Raw genomic sequence first — 21,698 nt, 5'->3', positions numbered from 1 at the left:
AGTTTCTCCGTGGTTTCCATTAGTTTGACTTCTACTGCAGTCATTTTCGATCCCAGGGCTTCGACTGACTTTAGTATTCGGTCGAGCTTGGTGTTGATGAGAGTCAAGTCGTCCTTACATTTGTGGCAGCCATCTTGGCCACGCTGACTCTCGTCTACTATTGGCGACTGGGTCACGGTTGTTTTTGGACCTCGATTTCTAAGATTTCTTGGTGACATCTGGTGTTTTACTGAGTCTGCCATAACCCTGGATGACTTGTTGCAGGCTGGTGGACTTATACTTGGGTATTTAAGGGTGCAGATTATTAATTTGGATGAATTTTCTGGAGACCGAAGTCGACTTGGTTGTAGCTATGTGTGCATCAGAACGTGCAGATATGCTTATTCTTGCCTTTGTTAGCTCATGTCTGGACTCTTGCAATAGTCTTCTGTATGGATTACCAGACTATGAAATCACCAAACTGCAACAAGTACAAAATACGCTGCCAGAATGGTAGTTTGTGCCATTGAATTGTACATTGACTATAGTGTTGACTGTGCTAGTATGAACATTGATTTTTATAATTTAATTATATGTATAACTTAAACTTAAACTTAAATTGTTAACATTATAAGAATATTAGTTATTTAAAAATGCTTTCCATATCCCATAGACATCACAAGGTCCTCACGTTATTCCTTAAATTATTCAGAAATACAAGCAGTGATAACAAAAACCATGAGATCACATATTAACACCCAATATGCAAGCATTCTGTCATACTTGTTATTTACTGACCTTCTATACACAGTTTGGTATGAACCAACATGTATCGTGAAATCAACTCTACCATTCCAGTCTGACTGTTGGAAGACAATCTCCTATATCTCACCCAACTTCAAGGAACTCTGTATGATATCAAACTGTCTACACAAGAAAAACGACGCTTACCAAGGTATGAAACATTCTCTGTCTGATCTTCCTTTTTCTTAACTATATTCACTTTTGTTGCAAAGTTTTTCCCTGGTCTACAACTACACCATTTGTTTAATTGCTGTGCGCATCGCACCTATCGCGTGATGTGGCACAACTGTCCCGACCGTTGCTCTCGACCAATAGGAATGAAGAAACTGTCTTATAAGCACAGGTGCAAGCTCGCATGTCACGCCCATGTTTCAACACTTTTTACTGGTCATTATCAAAGGTTTAAACACCCCCACTTGACGCGCTCTCCATCAATAGGAATAGCGAAACTGTCTTAGGTATTTATGGATATTGATTTACGAATCCACATTCACTTTCTGATATTGACTTGGTACTGTATGAATTATAACAAGGCAGCTGAAGATGCACTATTTGCACCAAGTTGACTTCAGATGAACAAAACTGATTGTAAACCATGTGTGTATTGTCTAGGAGGTCCGGCCAGATTCTGGTAATGAATTTAAAATGATTAGCCTGAATTCAGATTAACACGCTTGAAATGTCAAGTTACTATTGGTCAAAATGTTAATTCAAGCGGATACAAAATTGAAGTAATCTTATTTAACTACGTTTAAAACGAAAATTGCATTGAATCTAGGATATCCTGTACACAATTGCATGCAAACATGTGATACAGTCATTTTAGTTCTTGAAATGGTTTGGGGAGATTTCTGTGAAAATGTACAAACAAAATTAAATTATTTGTCAGATAAACTGTTATTCATAAATACCCCAGACAGTTTCGCTATTCCTATTGGTGGAGAGGGCGTCACGTGGGTGTGTATAAACCTTTGTTTATGACCAGTAAAAAGTGTTGAAACATGGGCGTGACACGCAAGCTTGCACCTGTTCTTATAAGACAGTTTCTTCATTCCTATTGGTCGAGAGCAACGGCTGAAACAGTTGTGCCACATCACAGGATACGCGTGACGCGCACAGAATTCCCTTATAAGTAGTTGTTTACCCGAGGGTGGCGGAGGGCTTTACTATTTCATAGCTGGAGGGGTGTTGTGTTGAAAGAAATCATTGAACAATTATAATTTTTGCATTTATTTGGGTTGATGTTTTTGACCGAAAAGGTATTTATGAATGGGAATCAAAGTGTGTTGAATCAGTTTTATAGTGGTTTAAACCTGCCGAGGCCTGGTTCTTGATAATTTACCTCGACTTCGTCTCGGTAAAATTATCAAGAACCAGGCCTCGTTGGGATTAAACCACTAGTTGAAAACCTGTTCACCACACATTGATTCCCTTATTTAAACAATGTTTTACACAGGAAAATAAATAACTATAATTTTAACTTCAATACAAAATATCTGTAATGCTAACAAAACAATACAAAATGGACAAGGAACATGATTGAACAATTCTGTGTGTAGTTTTTCCAGGTCAACTTGTTTCTTTCGCGTTGGAAGTTTTAAAGCGAATGTTTGATTTGTAAACCAATGATGTACATTTACCATTCATTGAATATTATTGCAGATCATAATAACTTGACTGTGCATACACAAGTGGAGATATGTATTGAGCTTTGTGAGTTACTACTGCAGCATATGTACTGTGTTGTTGTGACTCTTGGTCAACATGGAATATTAGTTTGCAGAAATGCCCAACCTGAAGAACCATTCCTCATAGCTTCATCCACACCACAGGTTAGTTACTATCAAACTACACCAATTTAAGGAGACATAATGCCCAACCTGAAGAACCATTCCTCATAGCTTCATCCACACCACAGGTTAGTTACTATCAAAACTACACAAATTTTAGGAGACATAATGCCCAACCTGAAGAACCATTCCTCATAGCTTCATCCACACCACAGGTTAGTTACTATCAAACTACACCAATTTAAGGAGACATAATGCCCAACCTGAAGAACCATTCCTCATAGCTTCATCCACACCACAGGTTAGTTACTATCAAACTAAACCAATTTAAGGAGACATAATGCCCAACCTGAAGAACCATTCCTCATAGCTTCATCCACACCACAGGTTAGTTACTATCAAAACTAAACCAATTTTAAGAGACATAATGCCCAACCTGAAGAACCATTCCTCATAGCTTCATCCACACCACAGGTTAGTTACTATCAAACTAAACCAATTTAAGGAGACATAATGCCCAACCTGAAGAACCATTCCTCATAGCTTCATCCACACCACAGGTTAGTTACTATCAAACTAAACCAATTTTAGGACTCATACATGTACGCCTTTTGGCGATAGTTTTTTTTTTTTACTTTTATGCTCTCGGCACCCCACTGTTGTTTTACTTTGTTGCCTTAAATATTTTTAATGTTTGTACATGTGCTTGTAAATGTGTTTGCCCGAATAAATATTATTGTTATTATGTCAACCAAAAGATAACAGTGGTTATCAATTAATTAATGCTCTCTGATTGATCGAAGACTGGTCACGTGGGGTATATTAATGTGTTCAAAACTGGCTATGTGATTGAGCAAGAAAAATGGCCCCTGCTATACAAGCATATTGTGGTATGACCACTGTTTTCTCTGTGAGTATTTCTTTTCTTTTTTGGGGGGGGGGGGCAAGAGATTTTGGTGCCATGTGGACGTGCATACCAGACATATTAGGAACATGCAACCAATGTATCTATTAATGGTAGATTGTACATACATAAAAACCAACCATAGTAGAAGCATACAATGTAGCTGTCGAACACCAACCACAGTATATATCTAAAACTGTAATGTAGCTGTCGAACACCAACCACAGTATATATCTAAAACTGTAATGTAGCTGTCGAACACCAATCATAGTATATATCTAAAACTGTAATGTAGCTGTCGAACACCAACCACAGTATATATCTAAAACTGCAATGTAGCTGTCGAACACCAACCACAGTATATATCTAAAACTGTAATGTAGCTGTCGAACACCAACCACAGTATATATCTAAAACTGTAATTTCCTGCGGATAAGATGCACCTTTTCAGCCTGTCATAGGCCAAACAAAATATGTGTGTACTATCTTCTGATGTGATATCAATTGAGTTCATTGTGACGAGCACAAGGAAATCTTACTCTTATACTGTCAAATAATACCTTTATTTCATTTAGGGTAATTCTACTTGTTATAATTTGTCTTCAAATAGAATCTGCACCATTCATGTTGTGTAGGTTAACAAGCTTTTACGGGCGTACCGACTGAAGAACTGAAGAACCATGAACTAAGTCACTGCCGATGCCCACAATAAGAATGATAATGTTGCCGGCAATCTTTGAAGATGGACTTTTTAAAAATTCGCACAATTTATCAGAGCTCATATTTTGGCTGTTGAAAATATGCAATATTGGTTAATCATTAGTAAGATAAAAATGTGTTGCTTTATATTCTACTATAGCGGAGTAGATTTTCGGATTTTTGACTAGAGCAACTAAGAACTCACTCTGCGGTAGTGAAACTAATAACGATCCTCTTACTCTGAAGTTGTAGTTTCAGCTGATTGTCAACCTTCTGCCCAGGTCATACAGATAGTTAAAAAGCAGGACAAATCTTTTCAGGAGTGAAAAGTAAAAAAAAACTCCTCGGTGGTAGAATATATTTAAAGCAAGACAGTTCTTTAAAGAAGAAATCTACCTGGCAAGTTTACACTCATGATGTAACCGTGCAATGCCTCAAATCCCAAATGCTATAGTAATCGTGGTCCCAATTCTTGTTTACTTGTAGTGACATTCTAAAAACAATATCTCTAACAACTGCTTTTATTTATCCTTGTTTAATAAAGGAAAGAACTGCATCCAAGATGTCCGTTGTACATTACCCAGCATGCAATGCTGATCATATAACCAGTGTGTCTGGAGCTGGAGATTGGTGCGTTTCTCATCAGTTCTTTTCATATTGTTTTGTCTTTTTGAACACTTCATGTATTCTTAATCAATGTTTGTATTCTTAATCAATATCTGACTGACCAATCATACAAGGTATCCATGGTTTATTGTGTCAAATGATTGCTTCTTTGTATATAAATTGGGTACAAGTCAAGTGTATGAAGAAAATGCTGTGAAACTTTACGTGCAGCCGATTTCACAAAACACTGGATTAATCATGTCTTGAGTACTTCATCTAACTTAGGATTGGTTCAATGCGTCCTACGCCTTTGGATACAGAGTTTTTAACTCGTTCTAAGTCCTCAGATTAGTTTTAAGTTAGGATGAGTTTGGTGAAATCGACGGCTGAAGAACTACCAAAGAAGGAAGTGTTGTTTAATTTAGACTGTTCCTGACCTCTCATGTTGACTTTGCCTTTCCTTTCTTGGTGTCACACATGTCAGAGAAACAAGATCTTGCAATTCAGTTTGTGTTTAATTGTTACTGAATACATTGAGTACTAAGCTCTAAAACCCTGATTTCACATCTTATCAGAAACAACCAACCTAAGTTAATGGACTTATGCTCCACTAACTTTCCAACACTCACACAATCACCACATTAAGAATTGTGTTAATAGATTTTCAGTTTTTTACAAAAGGGCATTTATAGATGGGAATAAAAGAGCAGTGACTCTGTTTTAAACAGCCGTTTAACACCTTGTTGGGGTGATAAAGGACCGACAGATCCTTTATCGCATGAACACGACCCTGCCAGTTTTAAATGGCCGTTTAAGATCTTGCTGACTACTCTTTCATTCCCTTATTGCTGTCCTTAGCACCTTGTAAACCCTTATAAATGTTATAAGGTGCTACATAATTAGGTCTCAGAATTCATAACTTCAATAACTTTGTTTCTGGGAAAAAATGTAAGCGCCTTGAGTACCCTGTTGGTAGATACGTGCGCTATATTATAAGTTATCACACAAGCGCGAGTGGAATACGGAAAAATATAGCGCTTCTGTGTCCCATATCCAACGAGGCCGAGTGCGGAGTTGGATATGGGACACAGACGCGCTATATTTTCGGTATTTCCACGAGCGCGCGTGTGATAACGTATTTATCTTCAAGCAAACTTGGCGCGTGACATAGAACACACAAGACGCATGGTAGTGATATTAGCCGTGCAATATAGGTTTTTATCACCACTCCATTCTGCGAATCTGATTGGAGGATTAGCGCGTACTTGAAGATAAAAGACTTTGATATAAGACTTTGATATTATATTATTATTCTTATTATTGTTCTTTCAGTTTGGCAGGGGCAATGATTGCTAGAATACTACAACAATCTACACCTGACGACTGTATTAAATCTGGTCTACTGGCAGCTTTATGTTCAACTCAAACCTATTTGACAGTACCAGCATCAGTATCAACTATTGATGAGTTACTTGACTCTACAATATGTCAACCCAACCGTATCTTGTAATGTCATCACTTACATTCATCATACTGCAGAGGTTTCTTCAAAAGAACAAAACATACAATCGAGAGATTTGTTTTTACCCTTGTGTGTATAGAGCACTTTACTATACCTCACACATATTCATGACCGAGATTCGAGTTCTTACTGGTCCATTCATCATCACGTGCCAGGCGCTATTTGGGTTATTTACCAAGCTCGCACGCATGTATTCACGCAAATGGTAATTAATGCACATAACAAGTAGAATAGCGCCTGGGCCATGTGCGTGACCGGGCAGCAGTCTACTTGTCATGCGCTTTATGATCGTGACTGTTCACTGGGTGTTGTAGCCTACACACACACAAACATCGCTCTAGCGACATCCAACAAACATCGCTCTAGCGACATCCAACACATGAACAAACTTATCATGATTTGACAGTCGTCATTTCCCTTGTTTTCTACAGCGTTCCCGATTAGTTGGACGTGAAACAAACCTCTTATTACCCTACAATGAAACCATGGGGGTCAATTTGTCTTGAAATGTTGGGTAGGGAGACATCGGGAGTTATATCGCTCCTGGTGCAACCTGGGAACTTCCGATACAGACTTTTGTTTTCCAATGTATTTGTCACACAGCTGCTTGCAAAGCATTATTATATTCAATTTAAAGATTATACACATTTTTTGTTTTTCTATTCATTTCAATTCATTAATTTTAATTTATGAATATAAAAACGAGTGTAAACTGATTAATTTGTTTAAAAAAAAAACATTTTTCTAGTTAAAAGTCTTAATTCACACTAGTATTTGCAATCAATTAAAACATGAAGAGTGATTTACCATAATTAATTTGCTGCTTATTTTAAACTGACTAATCATGGTAATTAAACTTTGTCTTAGTAATTGTATTTGTTTTTTAATGTTTGCATAATGTTTTTGTTTATCTTTTTTCTTTTTGATGAAATGAATGAAAACTTAGACACATGTCGAAGGCAAATTGTCAAAGATCTTTGGAAACATTCAGTACAATTATCATGCTATATTTCTACAGGGAAAGTATGTGTGGAAACATAAATACTGGAGGTTAAATAAACAGAGAAAAGAAGCAAATTACGAAACCGACTTGATATTTAAAAGGGAACACATGAGTGGTCCAGTTATTGAACATAAAGGAAGGGCAATGTACACGTTTTTTAGCTTTACTATTTTACAGAAGTCATGATATAGGAGAACATTTCCAACTTTGGGGCAAAAGACATTGTTTTAAACACTGCAGTTTAGAGGTTTTCTCGGTCAATTTTGGCAATGAGCAGCCAATTTAACCACCAATCTATTCTATTCCGCGCGAAATCGAATGCTACTGGAAATGGTAATTCAATTTCGTTTTATGATTAGTCAAATGTAATGTTGAGTCATTCGAAATAATCATTCAATTTAACAATTCATCAAAGCAGCATTCAAATTCGCAGACGCTTCTTGAGGCGTGTGTGTCACGAAAAAGAGTGACGACACGCCAGATTGAAAAGAGTTTTAAAGGAATTTGACTCGACGCAAAACGAAAGAGAATGGCCGAATTCTGAATTTAAAACGCAGTAACAACTGGAGAGGCAAAACAGCTTTAAAGGGAAGGTACAGGTTTGGTAATTGTCAAATACCAGTCTTCTCACTTGGTGTATCCCAACATAAGCATAACAAGCCATAAAATAACAAGCCTGTGAAAATCTGAGCTAAATTGGTCATCGAAGTTGCGAGAAAATGATGAGAGAAAAAAACACCCTTGTTGGACGAATTTGTGTGCTTTCCATAGGAATAAAAGATTTTTGGAGAAGCCTTTTATTATTTTAGTGAGAAATGTATACCCCTTTCTATGCTACTTCAGAGGGAGCCATTTCCCACAATGTTTTAAACTATAAACAGCTCTCCAATGCTTGTACCAAGTCAGTTTTAAAGTTAATATTTGTTTTGAGTAATAACCAAACGTGTACCTTTCCTTTTAATTCAAATGCATGAAAATGAAATTGGCTGCCCATTTGCCGAAATTGACCGAGAAAACCTTTATTAACATACCCACACCACAGATGTTGTTTATACTTCTACCATCTGCCACATATGTTTAGTTGTTAAAAGTTACCATGCACAAATGTTGGTCACCTCGCACCCAAGTCATGGGGTGACGTGACTTGTGCCCCGTTTTACTCTTCCCAGAAAGGCAAGTATCGCTCCTTTTTATTTAAAAGGCATTTTAATTACGTATCACTAGTTAAGTATCCCTGCACGGCGGAAGGGTTTTTCTTTTGTCCTTTTTAAGTGCGAAATGAGAAAGTTGCGCCTCTAAGTGTCGAAAGCAATCATAATAGAAGCTGGACCACAGTTGGTGATGAACTTTTATTCGGATCTTCCTGCATGTCGCAGTTCTTAGTGACCGTTCAAATAAATTGTTGTCGATTTCAACATGAATGACACAAATGAACGACAACCCAGGCAGAGAGTGATTGACATATTTTTTCTGTTTTTCTTGTTTTCTGTTTTGTGTTGGACAAAGAGGCGAAATTACCTACACGAAGGAATAAATATTTAGGGTACAAAGATGAACTGTTCCGAAATGCAGTGTTGATTACAAAAATGTGGTACTTCAAAATTAAAATGGCTATTACAAAGGAACGATACTTTACCCATCTGGGAACGGAAGAGTACAAAGTGACCCTCGCGCAGGGAGGAATACAGTACACAAACTAAATAGTCTGGTACTGGCACTCGCCCTTACAACATACACAAGTTTAAAACAAACTTTGTGGTGGGGGGATGTGTCCAAAAACTGTTGATGCCCTGTACTTGGCCATGGTGAGATTTGTTTTCGAGCTGCTTCACCAAATGTTGTCGTACTAGTGGGGTCCAAATAGCCAAGATTTTAACTTAAAGGAACACGTTGCCTTGGATCGGACGAGTTGGTCTATAAAAAGCGTTTGAAACCGTTTGTTATGAAATGTATATGGTTGGAAAGATGTTTTAAAAGTAGAATATAATGATCCACACAAGTATCACTCAAAATTGCACGGTTTTGGCCGACCGTGTTATTGGACGAGGTAAAAAGAAAACCACACAATTTCGAGGCATATTTATGTACATCATTGTATTCTACTTTAACATCATCTTTCTAACCATATGCATTTTATAACAAACGGTCACAAAACGCTTTTCCAAGACCAACTCGACCGATCCAAGGCAACGTGTTCCTTTAATTCGCTGACTGCCACCGTGTCAATTTTTCAAGATTTTGCATGGTCCTCTGATTGTGTATCAAGTTTATAGAAAGTAAGCTTTCAGATATATTAGTTTGAGTGCTACAGAAGTATAGAAAAATGGACACCACAAAATACTTCTGGCTGTTTTTTTAATGCAAGGAACTTCATTTGATGTGCATGCAACAAATTAAACAGGTTGAGTCAGTGAGAAATGAATGAACTCCTACCATATCTACATAATATATTATTTTAAATATTTTTAATAATGACTCTGAAACAATTTTTCATGAAGTGTTTCTATGTAATGTGTTCTTCAAGTAACAAGCAACTGTGTAAATGACCATGAGTATAATGTAAAGTTAATACAACTGAAGTGTTAGGAAATTACAACAAGTGTTCTGCAATACATGGGTTATTTAATGAGTTGGGGGGGAATCAAGATCTTAACCAAATTTACAGACCCCTTGCAATACGCGCAGCTTACTCACATGTGCCTATCCTGGGTGTAATTTTGGGTGTCACAATCTTATACAAACATGCACAAAAGAGAGTTGACCCCAAAAATTATGCGCATTGTTCGGAGGCGCGTTCTGTATTGTGTAAGAAATCAATAGCTCCCCTTGCATAATGTGAAACGCTACAGCTACGCTGAGGTCATGCGCACATTTTTATGCACCGAGATCAGCTATTGTCCAATGATCTGCCTCCTTTTTGAGAGTGCCTGTTTTAAATGTCCGGTTAAGAACTGGTCGCTACCCTTTTATTCCCTTATTAATATTCTTTATCCCGATGCAGAAATCAAGGGGAGGGGGGCACTGAATTGTGAGTATTAGTGTTTATCACAACAAATTAATCTAATCAAGTCATTAAGCAATTTATATAAACTCTTTGGTTTTCCAAAGTTTTATTATTGAATTATCTCAGAATAAAATCATTTCCATTGGAAGCAATCAATCAAGAGTGTTTTGTGTGATTCCATAAAAAGCAAAGTGCTGGCATGATCTAGCAAACCTCATTATTGGCTTTATTTAATACTTTTCTAGAATTGTTACAAAATCAGGGATGATTTCTTCGCTTTTAATTGGAAATCTTTTTTTTTGTTAACCCAAAACAATTTTTTTTTTTCACTTGAACAAAACAATATATTACGCAAAAGAAAAAAGCATGGTATGATGTTTGTCCTGTATACTGGGCCATTACATATACAGGTCAATATGTACATGTTTGTATACTGCCTTTATGGACATACATTTTTGATTTGAGAACCCAGGAAGCTTTTTCGTACTCGGAGCAATTTTGATCAGAAACAAACCTGTATATCATGAAACTCCACTACGTGTAGGATCATTTGCCATTCCCTGTACATAACACTAAGACTGTTACAAAAGCTGTCAACTTACGTTCAATTTTTGGTAAATACAATAGACCGATCCATTAAGCTCTGCCCGATTGCGTATTGACCAATCACAACCCATTGCACCTCCAAAAGTCCGACAAAATAAGGTCCGACATGCGCGCGCCGTGGGCGAAGCCTAATGGATCAGTCTGTTGATGAAGCTCTTATCATTAGCCAGGTGGAGATAATATTATTGGCTTTTGGTTTTCTGGAAATACTGTAAATAAAATATGCGCTCTCGAACAGGCTGGTCCTTGAGAGAGCGCAATACAAGTTCAATAAATTGTTATTAAATTAATAATAACAACTAGACATCAAAGGTTATAGTTTACAATCTCAAAGCGCTACAAGAACGACCATGCCTGAAAGTTTGCCCCGTGTGACACAACTGTAAGTTAAAACTCTAACCACCCCAGGCCTAACTCATGAATCTAGATTAACTTATGGCAAACACGCCTTCTCACACTCTGCTGTTAAACTTTGGAACAATCTCCCAATTAATGTCCGTAAATCTTCTTGTGTTGTTACTTTTAAGAAAAAAATTAAAACGTATCTCTTTCCTAAATAGTAGATTAAAACCCTAACAACCCCCATCCCATCAAACATCAACTCCTGTTGGGATTTGATGGAGTGGGTGAGGTGAAGTTGTAGTTTTGGGTAGTTATTTCAATGGATTAGGGGAAATATACAATTGATAAGGGTAAATAAACAATTGATAAGGCATGTAAGATGCTGGGGGTTGTGTGTGCTGCATTTTTTATGCACTGAAAAGTGAACAATGTATTTCTTGCATAATTATGGCAGACCATACCATTTATTTGCTGGGGTGTATATTTAATTTTGGGGTTAAATATGGCATTTTCAATAAAATTTATAACAAAGGCTATATCATAATGGAAAGCATTATGATGAAAAGGTAAGTATTATGTAACCTTATGTAATAATTTAGTTACAATGGCAAGTTTTGCTATAAATAAGGGTGTTTCTGGGACTCATCCCCAGTCTTACATTGGCTGCACTGAGTCAACATGTGTTCCAGAGATGTTCGCAATCTGCAACAAAACTTAACAACTGAAGAAAGAGAAATATTAACAGGAATGGCGAAATCTAAAAGAAAAACCCGGCCAGAGTCTGAGTATGGAGGAAAGATCAAGAAGGGGAGTGGTGGAGAGAAGGTAAAGCCTACAGGAAAAAGTAAAGGAAAGGAGAAAAGAGCCGGGAAAGCCAGGGGTAAAGGCAAGGCCCCTCTTTCTGATGACACTGCTCGCATGGAACGGCTCTATCAAGATGAGTTGCAGCGTCTCAGGGCGGCAATACGTGCCAGTATCAAGGATGCTGGATTGAGTATGAGCAACAAGGTCTATCGGGCAATTGTGGAGACATCAGACAGCGAGGAAGAAGAGTTTCTGGATAGGGCTGTGTCGGAGGCTACAGCAATGTCTCCATCGTGCCAGGCAGTCGAGACGGAGGGAGAGACTTCAGAAGACGAAGGGGAAGAGGAGAAAAGTGTTGAGGAGGAAACGGATGGGGATACAGGGCAGGAGGAGGAGAGAGGGCAGGAGGAGGAGAGAGGGCAGGAGGAGGATACAGGGCAGGAGGAGGAAGGAGACGTTGCTGAAACATCAACTGCTGGACCATCAACCCGACCATCAACCAGACCATCAACCCGACCATCGACCTGACCATCAACCCGACCATCAACCCGACCATCAACCCGACCATCGACCCGACCATCAACCCGACCACCACCTAAACAACCAAGCATGAGGAAGAAGAGGACGAAGAAAGTTCTTCCTGCAGATTCTGATGACGACCCGGACCCCCCATCTGCGTACCAACGTGATCATGCCCCTGATGAAGAGGGATGGAGTAGGTGTTTGGAGGACCTCAGCTTCAGGTCATTCAGGGGGAAGAACCATGGGCCAACTTTCAAAAGGAAGAAGACTCCACTGGAGTACTTTTTCAAGTTCTTTCCCCTGGTGCTCTTCATCTCCATGGTCAAATGGACAAATCTGAAGCTGAGGGCCAGCCGACAGCAGTTGACAAGTCTCCAGGAGCTGAAGGCATGGTTTGGAATACACATATTGATGGGCCTTGTCAAAATCAACAACTGCAAGGATTATTGGTCATCGCATCCAGGGCTGAGGAACACACTAATCTCCACTACGATGAAGAGAAACAGATTTGACATCCTCAGCCAACATCTAGCATGCAACAGGCCAGAAGACGATCCTGAACTCATCCGAGACAAGGCCCATCGATATTTATCCAAGCGTACCAAACCCCTTTATCCCCTACAGCCGTTGTGGGACAAGGTTCGGAGACGTTGTCTCAAAAATTACAATCCTGGCCGAGAATTAGCCATCGATGAAGCCATGATTAAGTATCGTGGTTTCAAATCCAGCGTGAGGAAGTTCTTTATGCCGCTGAAGCTGATTCGTGCTGGATTTAAAATATATGCCATAGCTGAGTCAGCAACCGGGTTCTTCTTGAACTTTATGATTCATCCCCATGGAGAAAAGCCAGCAAAGATGGTGGATATTGCGATGGATGTAGCTAAGCAGCACTTGGGGAAATACCATCACATTTTCACTGATAAATTGTACACTTCTGTAAGCCTGGCACGCTTACTTCATTCAAAGCGAACATACTTGACGGGAGCAGTGAAAAGCAACAGTAAGGGACTGCCCCACGACTTTTCACCAAAGCAAAATAAATTGAAAAGGATGAACAAAACAGCTCGGGGCACCTTTTACACCCGCCAGAACGGCCAACTTACTGCAACTGTGTGGAAGGATAGCCGGGTCATGATGTTGCTGTCCACTGCTCACCAAGGATGGAAAGACCCGGTAACACACACCCTCAACAGAAAATGTACTGATGAAGCGACAGGTCGGTTGAAGGCCAAGGTCATCCCTGCTCCTCCTCAAGCAGTAGATTACACCAGATGCATGGGAGGAGTAGACCGAGGCGACCAGCTCCGATCTTATCATACCTGTGCGAGGAAGTCGCAATACTGGTGGCGGGGCATTTTGTTTTTCCTGATAGATGTCGCCAGAGTAAATGCTTGGTTGGCATTCAAGCATCACCACCCAATTACCACGAATGACAGCAGCAGTAGCAGTGACGAAGATAAGGAAAAACAAAATGTCCCCCAGACAACCAAGAAGACCACCCACAGCCAGTTTGTGTTGCAGTTAGCCAATGGTCTCATTGATGGATTTGCCAGGGGAGACACTCCAAGGCAAGTTGTAGGATCCTGCCCTGTCCCCGCACACAACGCTGCAGGCCACTTCTCAACAAAGATGCCTGGGCGGTATGCACGGTATTGCCGTGTGTGCAGGAAGAGGAACGTGACAACCAAGAGTGGCAAACCAAAGACAACGAGACGAGGCTGCCCAGTATGTGGAGTAAGCCTCTGCCCAGGTGAATGCTTCCAGCTGTACCACCAAGCCACTGCACCACCGGCTGACTCCTCCACTGCCACCAGCACCGAGTAAAGAAGTCCCAAGCCAGCCAAACTCCCAGTCTACTTCGTGCCATAACAACCCCCCTCCCACAACTCCCATCCCACCCTACCTCAAAGTCACCCTAAAGCAAAAATAAAAAACAAAAAAAAAAAACACTAAATGTATAAAAAAAAGGCAATGATGTAACGGTTATCTGTGAACAGCCAGTCGGTTAAAAGTCGCTGAATCTGAAACCATGTGCGAGGAAACATACACAGTAATTGGTCTGAGCCTACAAAAAACAATAATTTTTAGAAATTTATAAAAATATCTGCACTGAAACAGGTGTTGGGATTTGATGGGTAAGGCACTGCAGGCCCACACTCTTCATACTTTGTAGTAAGCCAAGAGTACACAACCCATCAAATCCCAACAGGTATGAGCCTGTTGGGATTTGATGGGATGGGTACTAATGCAGAATGTGTGCTGTTGGGATTTGATGGGTTGTGTACTGTGTACTAGCAGTGTTATTCCTTGGTGTTGGGATTTGATGGGATGAGGACTGATACTATAAAATATACTTAGGAGGTTAGGGTTGATTTGTTTCCTGCAAGTTTTAATTTCTCATTTTCATTGTTATGCGCTTTGATCAAGTTTTGGAACAGCGCATTATAAATACCTTTTATTATTGTTATTATTAAAATCAAACAGATTGGTTTTGTTGCACTTGGATGTTTTAGTGCTGTGAAAGCTGACTTTAGATGATTCCAACAGTGGTCCTGTTGGGATATGATGGTTTAGGTGTTGTGTACTATCAATGAAGTGAGGGAGTGTGAGGGAGTGTGATGGAATGGGTACTGTGGACTTGCAATTACCCTGGTGGACTGTGATGGGTTAGGTATGGTGAATGTTAAGATGTGCCACCTGTTGGACTTTGATGGAGTGGTTGATTGTATTAGGCTGATGGGGGTTTTCAGGGCAAGGAGGTGGTAAAAACAGCTGATAAAGGCATGTGGTGTGCATGTGATGTAATGTGGTGTATTGATGACCCCATTGTTTCCTACAATGGCAGATCCAACCATTTGAGCGAGGGTTGACTAGTTTCTGTGAGTTGAATATCACATGATTGATTGCAATTTTAATAGCATTGTCATAATAACAATATTTCCTATTTAAATGGAATAAAGTAGGTATTATGTAATTTTATGTAATAGTTACCATAACTAAGACACCTAGGCTATATAAGTGGCTGTGAGGCTCATCCCCAGTCACACAGTGACTAACCGACTGCTAGTCACCATGACATAGGCTATATAAGTGGCTGTGAGGCTCATCCCCAGTCACACAGTGACTAACCGACAGCTAGTCACCATGACATAGGCTATATAAGTGGCTGTGAGGCTCATCCCTAGTCACACAGTGACTAACCGACAGCTAGTCACCATGACATAGGCTATATAAGTGGCTGTGAGGCTCATCCCCAGTCACACAGTGACTAACCGACAGCTAGTCACCATGACATCTAGAGAGGTAGAACATCTTTAGTTTAGTCTGACAGTGGAAGAGAGAAGAAAAATGAAGGAGAGGGGTCAGGAGAGCAGAGGAAGAAAGGGGAAAAGAAAGGGGAAAGGCAAGGCCCACCTTCCCACCTCCCAAGACCCAGCTGCGTTGGAGGGACTTCCTCAAGAAGAACACAGCCGCTTGAGAGCAGCCATCAGATTGAGCATGCAAGATGATGGCATGAGGATGGGTAGGTCGCTTTCCTCGACCAGGCTGTTGCCAAGGCAAGAGGCACTTCACCCTTCACCCTGGCTGCCGAATGTGGTGGGGAAGCAACAGACAGCTTTGAGGCAATAGACAGCGTCCAGACAGGAGGGGATGAGGGAGGGGATTCCGTGGAAGAGCCATCTACTTCTACCAAGAAGAAGGAGAAGAAGAAGAAGAAGCCGAAGAAGCCAAAGAAGCAAACACCGGCCTGGTTGATTCGATCAGCTCTCAGACGGGAGGGGACGAGGAAGAGAACTCCATGGAAGAGCCACCTACTTCTTCCAAGAAAAAAGAGAAGAAGAGAGAGCAAACACCGGCCCCGGTTGATTCCGACGACGACCCTGATCCCACCTCCGCCTATCAGAGGGACTATGCGCCAGACAACCAGGGTTGGACCTGCCATCTGGAACACATCCACGTCAACAACTTCAAGGGAAAAAAACCCAGAGGCCCAACTTTCGAGAAGAAATCAACACCGGTGAAACACTTCCTGAAGCTGTTTCCACTGTTCCTCATGACATCCATCGTCAAGTGGACCAACACGAAGTTAAAAGCCCGAAGACTGCCTCTTACTTCCCTACCAGAGGTCAAGGCGTGGTTTTGGATCCATATGCTGATGGGTCTTGTCCGAATTAGTAACTACTATCTCGGCCTTCGAAACACCCTGATTGCGAATACTTTGAAACGGCACAGGTTCGACCCAATCAGCGAGCACTTGGCCTGTGCTGACCCATCCAAGGACCCCGACATAATTTGTGACAAGGCCCTTTGGTACTCTACCAAGAAGAAACATCCCCTCTACCCATTACAGTCCCTGTGGGATAAGGTTCGCCACGCCTTCCTGAAGCTGTACAACCCTGGCCGAGAAGTTACTATAGCTATCCCTAACCTTCCCCATCCATGCAAATTCCAACAGGGCAATGTGTGTGATTTTGTTTGGTTAAGTACAGTAAAGTACACTAAAGTTTGGATTGGGTGTTTGATTATGACTGATTGTGTATTCTAGCTGCTAAGGGGAAAGGAAAGGTTTGACACAGGTGTCTGAAGAGCTACCTTCCACGTCGAGAGCTGACTATCGACGAAGCTATGGTGAAGTACTGAGGTTTTAAAGCCAGTGTGAGGAAGTTTTTCATGCCATTGAAGCCCATTCGCACTGGCTTTAAGATCTACGTCATTGCGGAAGCAGCAACGGGTTTCTTCAACGACTTTATTATCCACCCACACGGCGCCACTCCTACAAAAATGGTAGACATAGCCATGAAGACAGCCAAACATAGCCTCGGTGTGTACCACCATATATTTACTGACAGACTGTATACTTCAGTTGCCCTCGCCCGCACTCTCCTGGCCAAGCGCACGTATTTAACCGGTGCAGTTAAATCGAACAGCAAGGGTCTGCCAAAGGCATTCTCGTCGTCAAAAATAAACAACTGCCGAAAGATGAAGAAGATGAATGCCTGCCCAAGGGGATCCTTCTACACCCGACAAAACGGCCAACTCACGTCATGCCTGTGGAAAGATAGCCGAGTAATGACCCTGCTCTCCTCCGCCCACAAAGGATGGAGAGATCCAACCACAGGCACTGTGATTCGAAAAGTCGCCAATGCAGAGGGGAGACTGCGTAAGAAGACAATCCCGACCCCACCCCAAGCAGTCGATTATATCAAGAACATGGGAGGTGTTGACAGAGGAGACCAGTTGAGAGCCTATTACACCTGCACAAGAAAGTCTCAATTTTGGTGGGTCGGCCTGCTCTATTTCCTGGTGGATGTTGCCAGGGTTAATGCTTGGCTGTGTTACAAGCAGCACCACACCCCAGCCAACGAGAGCAGCAGTGACAGCAGTAGTGATGAAGAGGAGAAAGATGACCATAAGAAGCTTACCCACTCCAAGTTTGTCCTCTCCATCGCTACTGACCTCATCGATGGATTCGCAAGCGGAGACATTGCTCGACAACCTGCCACTCGCCCAGTCCCAGCAACCAATAGTGCAGGGCACTATTCCGTCAAGATGCCAGGGCAAAATGCTCGGTGGTGTAGATGGTGTAGAAGTAAGAACATTTTAACAAAGTCCGGCCTGCCCAAGTCTACATGGCGAGGTTGTCAGGTGTGTGGGATCAACCTGTGCCCTGGAAAATGCTTCCTTGAATTCCACGCATCTGTCAACACTGCAGAAGCTGACTCCACTACCAGCACCACAGAGTAACCACCAGTTTCACCAGTGGCCACCCCTCATCATGGAGGAATTTTCTCCATACCCTCACAAAAAGCCCCCAAAAAACAAAAAACAAAAAAACCACCGAACAAAAGAAGAAGAAAATAAAAAGGGCCATGATGATCTATTGAGCCAACATAATGATACGCGAGTTGTGGGAATACCCAAGTTGTGCTCCAATTGAACTGAGTCCATCATAAAAAATCCCTTTCCTAGAAAAAGATACTTCTTATGCAGCTAAACAAACTGTGTGGAAAACACTTGTTTGATTATGTTAGATTGGGCACTGTGTACTAGCACTGATCAACTACTGCACAAGGTCAACTATACACACTCCATCAAATTCAAACAGGAAAGGGCCTGTGGGAGTATGTGGGGTTGTGTATTGTTCTTATCAGCATACTGTTTTAGTTTGTTTGATTGAGTACAGTTTGCTGTGCAGGGTAATACATGGTGTTGAAGTATGTTGGGTTGAGGAAGGATTCTAGTAAAAATACCTAGGGAGTTAGGGAATAATTCCACGATGTATGCAATATCTCTACTGTAAACACCGTGCGAACTAGTTACACAGAAAGGAACTTTCACAAGACACCTCATTTCATATTTCTCAAATACCAGCCCCCCCCAAAAAAAAAAAAAAAAAAAAAAAACACAAAACAAACACACATACTTTTGCACACACCATTGTGGTGACTTCCTATTGTTGTCCAATTATTTCCTTTTCTAAGGAATCAATTCGTGGGGACCCAGTTTAACAAAGAAAAGCGTTGTGGAGACCTCTGTTCCATTTTTTTGAATGCAATCGGCCATAGAGATTGAAGTACAGGTAGTAAAGCCAAAATGCATGAAATAAAATGTTAAATAATTTAAAGCAATTACAATTAAGATATTACTTTCTCATACACAATAGCAAACGCTACAACCACAACAGAACAGTAAATCTCACAAAAAAAGATTATCTACCATTTTACACGTACAACTCACATGCAGTAGTGATTTAAAAAATGTCATGTTATGAACATAATTGTACACCATTTTTACACAAATACAGTTTCAAAAATGTTGCAATATACCAATCAAAAATATAAAATCATTTCATTATAAACTGATAGGTCTCACCAGTGAAAGTAGGAGACAATTGGTCCCGTAAAGAAATACAGCTGAAAGACCCACGTACTTCACTGTCCATCAGATGTAAACTATGGGGCAATGCAACAGACCTGCGACGAGGCGATGATCAAGTACAGGGCTTCAAAGCTAGTGTGCGGAAGTTCTTCATGCCTCTGAAACCAATCTGGGCGGGCTTCAAGATATAGAGTGTGGAAGGTGGTAGTGTGTAGTTTGCAACAGTGTTGGACTTTGGCCGAGTGTGGAAGGTGGTAGTGTGTAGTTTGCAACAGTGTTGGACTTTGGCTGAGTGTGGAAGGTGGTAGTGTGTAGTATGCAACAGTGTTGTACAAATGTACTTTGGCCGAGTGTGGAAGGTGGTAGTGTGTAGTTTGTAACAGTGTTGGACTTTGGCTGAGTGTGGCAGGTGGTAGTGTGTAGTTTGCAACAGTGTTGGACTTTGGCTAAGTGTGGAAGGTGGTAGTGTGTAGTTTGCAAAATGTGTTGGACTTTGGCCGCGTGTGGAAGGTGGTAGTGTGTAGTTTGCAACAGTGTTGGACTTTGGCCGAGTGTGGCAGGTGGTAGTGTGTAGTATGCAACAGTGTTGGACTTTGGCTAAGTGTGGAAGGTGGTAGTGTGTAGTTTGCAACAGTGTTGGACTTTGGCTGAGTGTGGAAGGTGGTAGTGTGTAGTTTGCAACAGTGTTGGACTTTGGCCGAGTGTGGAAGGTGGTAGTGTGTAGTTTGCAACAGTGTTGGACTTTGGCTGAGTGTGGCAGGTGGTAGTGTGTAGTATGCAACAGTGTTGGACTTTGGCTAAGTGTGGAAGGTGGTAGTGTGTAGTTTGCAACAGTGTTGGACTTTGGCTGAGTGTGGAAGGTGGTAGTGTGTAGTTTGCAACAGTGTTGGACTTTGGCTAAGTGTGGAAGGTGGTAGTGTGTAGTTTGCAACAGTGTTGGACTTTGGCCGAGTGTGGAAGGTGGTAGTGTGTAGTTTGCAACAGTGTTGGACTTTGGCTGAGTGTGGCAGGTGGTAGTGTGTAGTATGCAACAGTGTTGGACTTTGGCTAAGTGTTGAAGGTGGTAGTGTGTAGTTTGCAACAGTGTTGGACTTTGGCTGAGTGTGGAAGGTGGTAGTGTGTAGTTTGCAACAGTGTTGGACTTTGGCTGAGTGTGGAAGGTGGTAGTGTGTAGTTTGCAACAGTGTTGGACTTTGGATGAGTGTGGAAGGTGGTAGTGTGTAGTTTGCAACACTGTTGTACTTTGGCTGAGAATTAGGGAATACATGTACACCATGGAATTGACATGGTTCAGTGGGTACGCTTTGACCTCTATTGGGAGGGACTAGTTCCAGTGGTTAAGTGCTTTGTTGGGTGCACTTAATTACCATTATCTAAACATGGACAACCTGCTGTTGTAATAAACAAATGATAAAGGCAGTTATTGTTCTCAGGTATCTTTGTCATTGCACATAGCACAATACAACTAGAACATACCATTTATGCCATGGGGTGTTTTAGTTTTTGCAGAACTTTATTGTATTTGTTAAATAGCAATTAAAATATGAAAAGAACTGTATTATATTTGATATCAATAGAAAACGAAGTCGTTATGATGTAATGTTACATAATTATTAGAATAACAGTAGCAATATTTGCTATAAATAAGGGTGTTTTCTGAGTATCGTCCCCAGTCTCACATTGGCTGACCAAGATGACCTCTCGAGAAGTGAGAAATTTACAACAGAGTTTGAGCACAGGAGAGGCAGAGACATTTGTCCGCTCCGTGATGGGGAAGAGAACGAGAAAAACGACCCATGAGAGCAGAGATAAAGGAGAGAAGAAGATGCAGGGAAAAGTGAAAGGTGGAAAGAAGAAAGGGAAGGGGAAAGTGAACCAACGTAAACCTCGCTGCAAGCCACAAGTTTCGCACCACCATTCATGAGGTCAAAGCATGGTTCGGCATCCACATGTTGATGGGCCTTGTCAAAATCAATGACGACAAGAACTATTGGTCAACTCATCCCGGGCTCCAGAACAGGCCGATTGCTACAACGATGAAGCAAAATCGGTTCGACGTCCTCAATCAGCACATCGCTTGTAATGACCCTGCAAAAGACCCCTAGCTCATCCGTGACAAGGCCCATCGATATCTAACGAAGAAGCGAAACCCACTGTACCCCCTCCAACCTTTGTGGGACAAGATTCGTCGACGGTGTCTCAAGAACTACCGACCTAACCGTGAGCTGGCCATA

The 21,698-nt window shown here is 41.1% G+C and overlaps 4 protein-coding genes across 6 annotated transcripts in view; all 4 read left to right on the top strand.

Annotated features, from left to right (window-relative positions):
- Positions 1 to 7,376, top strand: part of LOC117300630 (pseudouridine-metabolizing bifunctional protein C1861.05-like) — a 38,137-nt gene extending 30,761 nt beyond the window's left edge. For 2 of the 3 annotated variants that reach the window (XM_033784310.1, XM_033784311.1), the window contains exons 14-17: positions 791 to 934; positions 2,446 to 2,615; positions 4,721 to 4,806; positions 6,115 to 7,376. In XM_033784310.1, coding sequence (XP_033640201.1) covers positions 791 to 934; positions 2,446 to 2,615; positions 4,721 to 4,806; positions 6,115 to 6,292 — 578 coding nt within the window. In that variant the 3' untranslated portion in view covers positions 6,293 to 7,376. The remainder of the gene's footprint in view (positions 1 to 790; positions 935 to 2,445; positions 2,616 to 4,720; positions 4,807 to 6,114) is intronic. The other variant, XR_004520193.1, reaches the window with a different exon arrangement.
- Positions 7,377 to 9,478: 2,102 nt separating this feature from the next.
- On the top strand, positions 9,479 to 12,606 carry LOC117300629 (neurofilament medium polypeptide-like). The gene has a single exon (XM_033784309.1). It carries the CDS (start codon positions 11,938 to 11,940, stop codon positions 12,589 to 12,591), a length of 654 nt encoding a protein of 217 aa, XP_033640200.1. The 5' UTR covers positions 9,479 to 11,937; the 3' UTR covers positions 12,592 to 12,606.
- Positions 12,607 to 12,672: 66 nt separating this feature from the next.
- On the top strand, positions 12,673 to 14,409 carry LOC117301038 (piggyBac transposable element-derived protein 4-like). Its single transcript, XM_033784922.1, has one exon. It carries the CDS (start codon positions 12,673 to 12,675, stop codon positions 14,407 to 14,409), a length of 1,737 nt encoding a protein of 578 aa, XP_033640813.1.
- Positions 14,410 to 17,256: 2,847 nt separating this feature from the next.
- Positions 17,257 to 18,330, top strand: LOC117301037. The gene has a single exon (XM_033784921.1). It carries the CDS (start codon positions 17,257 to 17,259, stop codon positions 18,328 to 18,330), a length of 1,074 nt encoding a protein of 357 aa, XP_033640812.1.
- The last annotated feature ends 3,368 nt before the right edge of the window (positions 18,331 to 21,698 follow it).

This window comes from Asterias rubens, chromosome 16 (assembly GCF_902459465.1).
Source record: "Asterias rubens chromosome 16, eAstRub1.3, whole genome shotgun sequence".
In the NCBI taxonomy this organism is placed as follows: Eukaryota; Metazoa; Echinodermata; class Asteroidea; order Forcipulatida; family Asteriidae; genus Asterias; species Asterias rubens.
This window is presented reverse-complemented; position numbering and strand designations above follow the sequence as displayed.

Excerpts from the sequence above, each read along its gene's own strand:
- LOC117300629 (XM_033784309.1), top strand. The coding sequence starts at position 11,938 with ATGTGTTCCAGAGATGTTCGCAATCTGCAACAAAACTTAACAACTGAA.
- LOC117301038 (XM_033784922.1), top strand. The coding sequence starts at position 12,673 with ATGAGGAAGAAGAGGACGAAGAAAGTTCTTCCTGCAGATTCTGATGAC.
- LOC117301037 (XM_033784921.1), top strand. The coding sequence starts at position 17,257 with ATGCCATTGAAGCCCATTCGCACTGGCTTTAAGATCTACGTCATTGCG.